The sequence below is a fragment of the Zootoca vivipara genome, chromosome 12 (genome assembly GCF_965207765.1).
Source record: "Zootoca vivipara chromosome 12, rZooViv2.hap1.1, whole genome shotgun sequence".
Taxonomy (NCBI): domain Eukaryota; kingdom Metazoa; phylum Chordata; class Lepidosauria; order Squamata; family Lacertidae; genus Zootoca; species Zootoca vivipara.
In genome coordinates, this window is record NC_142595.1 from 30,033,799 (window position 1) to 30,044,118 (window position 10,320).

At 43.4% G+C, this 10,320-nt stretch overlaps 2 protein-coding genes across 2 annotated transcripts; one reads left to right on the top strand and one right to left on the bottom strand.

Annotated features, from left to right (window-relative positions):
- The first annotated feature begins 1,402 nt into the window (after positions 1-1,402).
- Positions 1,403-2,533, top strand: LOC132592937 (olfactory receptor 14A16-like). The gene has a single exon (XM_060281182.2). The coding sequence runs from the start codon at positions 1,541-1,543 to the stop codon at positions 2,531-2,533; it is 993 nt and encodes a 330-aa protein (XP_060137165.2). The 5' UTR covers positions 1,403-1,540.
- A 6,797-nt stretch (positions 2,534-9,330) lies between these two features.
- Positions 9,331-10,320, bottom strand: LOC118079096 (olfactory receptor 14A16-like). Its single transcript, XM_035103131.3, has one exon. The coding sequence runs from the start codon at positions 10,318-10,320 to the stop codon at positions 9,331-9,333; it is 990 nt and encodes a 329-aa protein (XP_034959022.3).

Below are 10,320 nucleotides of genomic sequence, written 5' to 3' on the forward strand. Positions count from 1 at the left end.
ACAGCGGGAAGGTAAACGGTGTTTCCATGTGCTGCTCTGGTTCGCCAGAAGCGGCTTTGTCATGCTGGCCACATGACCTGGAAGCTATACGCCGGCTCTCTCGGCCAATAATGCGAGATGAGCGCGCAACCCCAGAGTCGGTCACGACTGGACCTAATGGTCAGGGGTCCCTTTACCTTTACATCTATTTAGGTTAGTGTGGAAACCAGCAAAGAAAAGGCAAAGGGAAAAAAATTCAACACACTTTTCTAATCAGATGCACTGGGCTCTTGGGAGCATGTCTCCAGGAAATAAATAAAAAAACACAGAAGAATAAATTGCTTCGCAGAAGCACTGGGCAGAACAACCTCAGTGTTGGTTGATACACACAGAGGGCTAAGTTTCAAAGAAATAATGAAGAAAGTTCAAAGAAATGGGTGAACTATGCCATGCTTTGTCTGCCTATTGCAAACATTGTTGAGACGATAAATTTCACTCTACATATACATGCAACATAATACTTCAAAGTCTTCCTCCCAAACAACTGGAGCCTCTGCTTTGAAAACTGCTGCATTTGAGCTGATAGGAGATTTCTGCCTGGAACCGGTGATGGTTACTTCAATAATGTAAGTGAGTACATCCATTTTCAATCGTTTAATAGTAAAATTCTATGCTCAGAGTATGTCTCATTAAATTTAGTGGGACGTAAAGGTAAAGGGACCCTTGACCATTAGGTCCAGTCGTGACCGACTCTGGGGTTGCGACGCTCATCTCGCTTTATTGGTTGAGGAAGGCGGCGTACCGCTTCCAGCTCATGTGGCCAGCATGACAAAGCCGTTTCTGGCGAACCAGAGCAGCGCACGGAAACACCGTTCACCTTCCCGCCGGAGCGGTACCTATTTATCTACTTGCACTTTGTGCTTTCGAACTGCTAGGTTGGCAGGAGCTGGGACCGAACAACGGGAGCTCACCCCATCGCGGGGATTCGAACTGTCGACCTTCTGAACGGCAAGCCCTAGTTTCTGTGGTTTAACCCACAGCGGCACTTACTCCCAGCTAACTGTTCACAGGATTGCAGCCTACATTACTAAAATGTACGTTTTGTTATTAAATGTACGTTTTGTTATTAAAAATCAATTGTAACTGTTCAATACAGATGTGATAACACTCAACCTTTTGATGTATTGCAATTTAGTAGTTTTATGGTGCAATCTCCCTTTGCAGTTTCTTTTTTCAAGTGTAACCATATTAAGGACCATGAATACTCTCTCTGAGTCCAGTCCTTGAACTTTGGAGCGTGCTGGAACTACCAAGAGGCCCTTTTGCCAATCTGAACACAAGGCACAGTCTGCAGAGAAGGAGACAATCTCAGATATTAGGAGACCAATTCACTTAGCATTCTAAATATGAGTACAGTAGTTAAATTGTGCCAAGAAGCTAATTTGTAAGCCACTGCAGGTGTTTTGTGAGTTCAAAATTGAACCTTGATCAGTAATAAGACTGTTGCATTGTTAAGCAGCTGGAATTTCTGAGAGATATACATATTCTTCTCACGACTAAAATGCATAATCTGACATCCACATCTGGATTTCTACTTCTAGAATTTTCTCAGATCCGAGAACTACAGATACTACACTTCTTTGTGTTCCTGGGACTATACTTGATAACGGTAATTGGGAATCTTTTGATCATCTTTGTAATAGCCCTTGAACATCACCTGCATACACCAATGTACTTCTTCCTCATGAACTTGGCTGTTTCTGATATTGGCTCAGTTTCTGTCATTCAACCCAAATCTGTGGTTAATTCAATCATGAACAACAACCACATTTCTTATGCTGCATGTGTCACTCAAGTTTTCTTCATTTTCCTCTTTGGATGCTCTAATTTTACCGTGTTAACCATAATGTCACATGACAGGTATGTTGCCATCTGTAATCCACTGCAATATGAAGTAATTATGAACAAAGGGGCCTGCATTCAGATAATAACCATTGCATGGATCACCAGTATTCTCTATGCTGTGCTACACACTGCAGGCACATTTTCAATTTCCTTCTGTTCCAATCATGTTGATCAATTCTTCTGTGAAGTCCCAAAACTACTAAAATTGTCTTGCTCTGACTTATACCTAGTTGAAGTTGGATTTCTTGTATTTAGCTGTATTTCTGTTTTTGGATGCTTTGTCTTCATCATTGTAACTTATACATGGATCTTGAGAACAGTCCTCAAAATGCCTTCTGAACAGGGACGGCATAAAGCCCTCTCCACTTGCCTGCCCCACCTCCTCGTTGTCTCTGTATTTGTTTCCACTGGGATCTTTGCCTACACCAGACCACCTAATAGTAATAGCCCATCTGGCCTGGATCTAGTCTTTGCTGTGATGTATACTTTACTTCCTCCTATGATGAATCCCTTCATCTATAGCATGAGAAATAAAGAGATCCAAACAGCACTGAGGAAGCTCTTGAGCCTTAAACACTTTTGTGACACTTTCCCCAGATATAACCAGAAATGCTTGGGATTACCTATAATATTCCTGCCCAGGAGCTGAAAGTGTTCAGATCTGCTAAAGAATTCCCATCACGGGAGACAGATAAAATGTGGGGACACAGGAGTTGTCCTTCCCTGTCTGCTAATAGTTATCATGACCGCTACATATTATCTCTTTTATTTTATACTGTCATTTGAATAATATATCTTATCTATTTATTATTTGTTACTGATGGTGTATGCTTGTTTTTACTGATGCTGATAGTGTTGTTGGGTAGGGCTTGATGTCTCTTTTGTGATTGTGAATTTGGGGTGTGCTAGTAGTTATAATGGCCACTACGTTATCTCTTTTAGTGTATATTGATGTTTTAATAATATATCTTATTTATTTGCTGTGTTTAGCTTTGTTTTTATACTGAGGTGGTTTCATTATTATTGATGATGCATGCTAATGGTATTCTATTTTAGGCTTATTGATGTAAAGCCTGAGATTTGCATTAAGCATAGGATATAAACATTTTACAGAAGAATAAATAGCTTAGTTCTTCCTTCATCAGAATGCACCTCCCATGTTTAACTTTATTTGCTTGCATAATTTTAGCTTTTCCACAGATTCCCCTCATGATCAGCACATGCATGTGTAATCTCCCTGCATTTCATCCATGATTTGCATGTGGAGACCTTTTAACCACCCATAAGAAATAAATTCAGACATGACTCATTTTTTTGGTTTGGTTTTTGTAGAATTTAGGCCACAACTTTATTGATTACAATCAAGGGAATGGTTGCACAGGCTCTAGTTTGGCTAGCTATCTGCAGCCCTGCAGGCAGTGCTGACCCTGGGCACCAACTATAGGTCAGCCTTGGGTGAACACCTGCGACAGACAGCAAACAGGAGCCCTGCTAGACCTCCACCCAGATATCCCCTGGACTCAGGGCTGTCTCAAGCAGGTTGGCCGCCCTGGCGCTGAGGGGCGCAGATCCTTTTACTTCATCCCATTTGCTACTTGTTTCCATGTTTAGACGTAAAAGGAGGTAAGCAGAAACAGCAAAAGGACGCAGGCCGTGGAGCCTGTGGAGCGATCAGGGAGGGAGGATCAGGCACTGGAAGGAAAGGCTAGATAAAAGAAGGGGGAAAGGCTAGATAAAAGAAGGGGAAAAGAAGTGAGTAAATAGCCGGTCCGTCGCGGCGGAGAGAAGGACGCAGGGACTTCGCGTGCCGAAGTCCCTGGCCTCGCGGAGGGGGGGGGAAGTCCGCAGAGCGAGCGGACTCCCCGTAAAAACACCGGGTAGAGAGTCCCGGTGACTCACGCGCCCAGCGGCTGCTCCGTTTTGCGGATCCCCTGCTGCCCGAGAGCTCAATAGAGCGATCGAGAGCCGGCGGGGTGGAACCGCGGGAGCCATTTTGGGCTATATTTTACCTCCGAGAAGCGAAGCTCCGAGTCCTGACCCGGCAAGCGGCGGGTTCTTCTGAACAAAATTAAAGATTTCCATAAAGTAAGTGGAACGTTTATTTGGACTATAAAATCATTAATTGGAAAAATAGGAGAGACTTTAAAGAAACGGAAGTCGGTCTCTTCCTAATGGAAAACCGGGAGGCGTTTTAAATAAACTCAAGCCGAAAGAGAAAAAAGTTTCAGGGTCGGTGGACCCGAGAGAAAGAGAGACTTTTCTGAACCTTCCCAGCTCCCGAGTCCGGCACCCCTCGAGGTACAGCATTATCGAGGGGAAGAGTGCTTTGACAGCTGTCAAAAGCTGTCAAACTGTCAAAAGACCGGGTGGATTTTATCGTGCTGCTGTCAACAGTAAAAAATTGTTTGAAAGTGAGGCAGAACTATTTAATTTGGAATTAAGAGTGGATTTGTGATTGAGTTAAAGACAAAGGAAAAGAACAGCCAAAATGGAGTCGATCGTCTAACAGGAAGGAATTTTCCAGTACCCTTTGCTCCCTATCTCCTGTTTGTCTGCGGTTAAGAGAAGTATGCATGGGCGTACCCAGGATCAAAACTAGGGGGGGCAAGGGGAGGGGCCAAGGCACGGAAGGGGAGGGGCCACAAAGTGGGCGGGAATGGCGAATTCGCGCTCCGCCGGGCTGTGCCCCTCCCTAGAAGCAGGGTTGGTGGGCGGAGGCGGAGCCCAGCCCAGCGGAGCGCGAGTTCAGCGTTCCCGCCCGCCGCGCCGCGCTCTCTGGTTCCCCGCTGCGCTTGGCCTTGCCAGAGGGCGCGACGGGGAGCTGGAGGGAGGGTGCAGCGCGGCGGGCGGGAACGGCGAACTCGCGCTCCGCCGGGCTGTGCTCCGCCTCTGCCCCCAGCCCTGCTTCTAGAGTAGGGCAGCTGCCCTAACTTGCCCCGTGGTGGGTACGCCCTTGGAAGTATGAAAACAAAGTACTCTCGAGCCTTCCAGGAGGCAGTGCTGAACTATCTACAAACATGGGAGGACATTTACAAGGAACGGCAACATCCCAATTTACCATCAGTTGAGGTTGAAGTCCAAGTTCAGGATTTAGAGGATAATTTGGACTTGGAGGTGGTGGAGTTTGAGACTGTGTGTGAGGAGAAACAACTTGATGAGAATTTGGAAGGGGACTTGGGCTATAAAAAATATGTCTGGGATGAAGCAAAGCACGGATTTCAAAAGGAAGAGAAACAAGCAGAGCAAGAAAATGAGAAGATCAATGGAATTGAAGATCCTGGAGGGGTTAAAATGTTGAGTGGTGTTATTGAGGGATGGGAAAGACAGGGGCAGGGGGGGACAAAGGCCTGGAGATGGAACTGGGAAAGAACAGGGGTGGGGTGAAAATTTTAGTTAAAAGGTTTTGTTTTGGCTTTTGAAAGACGGTTTTCGAAATCTTGGCTTGTCAATGGAAATGCTGATCCAATTGGGGGAAAAGACTTAGGGAGAAGGGATGGAGGGTAAAAAAAAGGAAGAAAATGCTGTACTTTCTGGAGGGTGTTAGAAGAATGGCTGAGGAAAGAATTTCTAGGTTAAATATTAATGTTTGTGAGTTCAGATAAGTGTCTGGGCAGAGAGCTGCCTATCCTCCTCTCCTTACTCTGAGATACCCAGTGGCAGGGGGTGCTCGGAGGGGGGAGGAGGGGGTGGAAGGAAACCCAGACGCAAATAATGGAACCTTGGAAGTGCTGTGCCCTGCGGGCTCCTCTTGTGGCAGGAGGGGGTCTGTGGGAGGATAGCATGGAAAAGGAGGAGGATTAAAGTTAATATTACAAGAATAAGATTTTGATTTGGAATAGGAAACCCGCCATAAGCAATTAGAGATTGTCAGGAAAACCAGAAGGAAGAGTATCGAGGAAGTCACAATTATAATGTTATGATAATAAGAATTGGGAATTCATAACCTTTCCCTATTGTTGATGTGCTGTTTGTATTTGTTTAAATATGCCTATGAAAGAGCTGGGGGAAACCAATCCTCAGAGCTCCTCCACTCCTGTCCCTTCAGTGGCAGGGGGGGGGATGTGGGGGAGGGGGGAGGGGGGAGGCTAAACCCAATCTTACAATGGACCCCTTTGATTCTTAACGCACACGGGTACTACCGGTGGCAGAGGTGGACCGGTGGGTGGAGAGAAAACGGACAGTGTTATATTGTATGTTTTGTTTGTTTTGTCTGTATAAAATTAATAAAAAAATTTTTTTTTAAAAAAAAAAGAAGTGAGTAAATAAGGCAAATAAAATCATAAGCTTAGTCAGCTAAGGAGAGGTATAGCTATGGCAGGGTCTCAAAACTAAGGCCCGGGGGCCGGATGTGGCCCAATCTAAATCTGGCCCGTGGACAGTCTGGGAATCAGCATGTTTTTATATGAGCACAATGTGTCCTTTTATTTAAAATGCATCTCTGGGTTATTTGTGGGGCATAGGAATTTGTTCATTCCCCCCCCCCTAAAAAAAAATAGTCCGGCCCCCCACAAGGTCTGAGGGACAGTGGACCGGCCCCCTGCTGAAACGTTTGCTGACCGCTGAACTACAGCCTCGAACGATGAGGACGTTTCCCAGCTCTGTTTGACAGCGCGAAGCAGGTGCCTGCCATAGAATCATAGAGTTGGAGGAGACCACAAGGGCCTTCCAATCCAACCCCCTGCCAAGCAGGAAACACCATCAAGGCATTCCTGACAGATGGCTGTCAAGCCTCTGCTTAAAGACCTCCAAAGAAGGAGACTCCACCACACTCCTTGGCAGCAAATTCCACTGTCGAACAGCTCTTACTGTCAGGAAGTTCTTCCTAATGTTTAGGTGGAATCTTCTTTCTTGTAGCTTGAATCCGTTGCTCCGTGTCCACTTCTCTGGAGCAGCAGAAAACAACCTTTCTCCCTTCTCTATATGACATCCTTTTATATATTTATTTTTATATATTTGAACATGTCTATCATATCACCCCTTAATGGTCCAGCTTGTCAGTATCCTTCTTGAACTGTGGTGCCCTGAACTGGACACAGTACTCCAGGTGAGGTCTGACCAGAGCGGAATACAGTAGTACTATTACTTCCCTTGATCTAGATGCTATACTCCTATTGATGCAGCCCAGAATTGCATTGGCTTTTTTAGCTGCTTCATCACACTGTTGACTCATATCAAGTTTGTGGTCTACCAAGACTCCTAGAGTCACGCTGCCACTTTTATATCCCCCCACGATCACCCAACACAAAAGTGTTTGGCCAAGAAGCCGGGGTGATCATGGTTCCACCCTGGCTTGACAGCATTACTCCTCCCATACTGGGGGGGGGGGAACCAGCCTGGGTGCCTGCCCGCAACCAGGACCATCCTTGAAGATGATCCCACTTATCACTGTGCCATTAATCATGAATCTGAAGCCATTCCTATCGATATTAAATCTCAAAAAGGAAGTAGGCATTGTGTTTTCTAGTGCTTTGTGGGAAAACAGCATGAATCTTCAGTCTAATCTTCCAATTCAAAATTTAAAAGAAACACAAAATGGAAAAGGGTGGTGAAACTATTATTATTATTATTATTATTATTATTATTATTATTATTATTACTATTATTATTATTCAAGCACTTGAAAGATTTCAATGAGCACAAGGGGACACTCTTTTGATGGTAGTTCCTTGAGTGTTGACTGTTAATCCTTTTCAGGAGCCTGACAAAAATATCTACAAGGTGGCTTTTGTGACAGAGCACTGGTTTTCTCTTGCAGAGAAAAATCATTGCACCACCTTAGCCTTTTGCATTTGGTTTACTTATTGATATACTGCAACAAAACATGAGAAGAACATATAGCATTGTTGTATTAAGTGGTTTTTTGGTTTGGTTTTAAAGACAAATAGGAGATGGTATGTATCGTGCCGCCACAACCACCACCTAGTTTTCCTACCACTAGGATGGTGTGGCATCCAGGGGGAGCCTCCTGCCTCCTTCTGCAAGCATGAATCACTATCACTTTATTGCAACTCAATGGACTGTAGTGCCTTCGCCTACGGAGTCCAATCATGGGGATACAACATAATGGGTTTAAAGGCGACCCAAATATTTAAAGCAAATACTTTAATCCTATCACAATATTAGTCTGTATCAATACATCTATACACAAACACACAAACAAACAATTTGACTTGGATAGGTGTGTAGCTTCTTACTTCTAATAACCATCCTGTGCATTTATTGATTTCTAGTTAGTATATATCACAGGAAAGACTAGATCCAGATCAGATGAGCTATTGCTAGAAGTTCTTGCATGAGCAAAGAGTCCAGTGAACAGGAGCACAGAGAAAACAAGGCGAAGGGGCAGGCAAGTGGAAAGGGCCATATGTCATTAATAATATTGATATTGATATTAATAATAATAGTATGCCACTGTTCAGAATGGATTTTGAGGACAGCAGTTAAGATCCACACTGAAGTTATAACACGGAAGATAAAGCAGCCTAATGTTATGATAGTGCTAAATACAAGAAATCCAACTTCAGATAGGAACAAGGCAGAGCAAGACAATTTTAGTATAGTGGTACCTCGCAAGACGAATGCCCTGCAAGATTAATTTTTCGCAAGACGAATGCGTCTTGCGATCTGATGGTGACTCGCAAGACGAATTCGTTTTGCGAAAAATTCGTCTTGTGAATCACGGTTTCCCATAGGAATGCATTGGAATATAATTAATGCGTTCCTATGGGCAAAATAAATAAATAAATAAATTTCAATTTCAATGCATTCCTATGGGAAACCGCGATTTGCAAGACGAATTTATCGGAAAAGGAATTGACTCGCGGAACAAATTAAATTCGTCTTGCAAGGTACCACTGTAGTTTTGCATTTCACAGAAATATTGGTACAATATAGCTGGTATGGTTGATTGACTTGCTGTTGCAGTTTTGAAAAGTAATGGCGTTAGCTGAACTGTTCCTATGTAAGACTCTTGAGAAAAATACACCATTAATACCAGGCATTAATATCACATGTTAATAGAAAAACAGGAAGATAATCCTACAATCCTTCTTTCTTAAAAACTCCAGAAAACATGGTTGGAATGCAGGGAGATTACACATACATGTGCTGAAAGCTAAAATGGTGCAAGCAAACATGGTTAAACATGGCAGGCAAGATATTTACATCTATGCTTAATCCAGATATCTCACTCTGTACATCAATAAGCCTAAAATACACCACCATCACCATACATAATAAAAAATAAAGAAACCACCTCAGTATAAAAACAAAGCGAAACAAAGCAAATAGATAAGATATATTCTTAAAAGATCAATATAAACTAAAATATATAATATGTAGTGGTCATGATTACTACCGGCATAGAGGGAAGGACCACCCCTATGTCCCCACATTTTATCTGTCTCCAGTGATGGGACTTCTTTATCAGATCTCATCTCAACACTTTCAGCTCCTGGGCAGGAATATTCTAGGAAATCCCAAGGATTTCTGGATGTACCCGGGAACAGTGTCACAAAAGTGTTTAAGGCTCAATAGCTTCCTCAATGCTGTTTGGATCTCTTTGTTTCTCATGCTGTAGATGAAGGGATTCATCATAGGAGGAAGTATTGCATATATCACACCAAAGACTAGATCCATCCCAGATGAGCTATTACTAGGTGATCTGATGTAGGCAAAGAGTCCAGTGAACATAAGCAGAGAGACAACCAGGAGATGGGGCAGGCAGGTGGACAGGGCCTTATGCCGTCCCTGTTCAGAAGGCATTTTGAGGACTCCAGTCAAGATCCACGCATAAGTTACAATGATGAAGACAAAGCACCCAAACGCAGAAATACAGCTAAATGCAAGAAGTCCAACTTCAACTATGTATAAGTCAGAGCAAGACAATTTTAGTAGTTGTGGGATTTCACAGAAGAATTGATCAACATGATTGGAGCAGAAGGTAATTGAAAATGTGCCTGCAGTGTGCAGCACAGCATAGAGAATACTGGTGATCCATGCCATGGTTATCATTTGAATGTAGGCCCCTTTGTTCATAATTACTTCATATTGCAGTGGATTACAGATGGCCACATACCTGTCATGTGCCATTATGGTTAACAGGATTAAGTCAGAGCATCCAAAGAGGAAAAAGAAAAAAACTTGAGTGACACATGCAGCATAAGAAATGTGACTGTTGTTCATGATTGAACTAACCATGGATTTCGGTCCAATGGCAGAAACTGTCCCAATATCGGAAATGGCCAAGTTCATGAGAAAGAAGTACATTGGTATATGCAGGTGATGGTCAAGGGCTATTACAAAGATGATCAAAAGATTCCCGATTACCGTTATCAAGTATAGTCCTAGGAACACAAAGAAGTGTAGTATCTGTAGTTCTCGGATCTGAGAAAATTCTAGAAGTAGAAATCCAGATGTGAGAGTCAGATTACGCAT

What these genes read in the sequence shown, in the direction of transcription:
- LOC132592937 (XM_060281182.2), top strand. Translation starts at nt 1,541, where the DNA reads ATGCATAATCTGACATCCACATCTGGATTTCTACTTCTAGAATTTTCT.
- LOC118079096 (XM_035103131.3), bottom strand. Translation starts at nt 10,320, where the DNA reads ATGCGTAATCTGACTCTCACATCTGGATTTCTACTTCTAGAATTTTCT.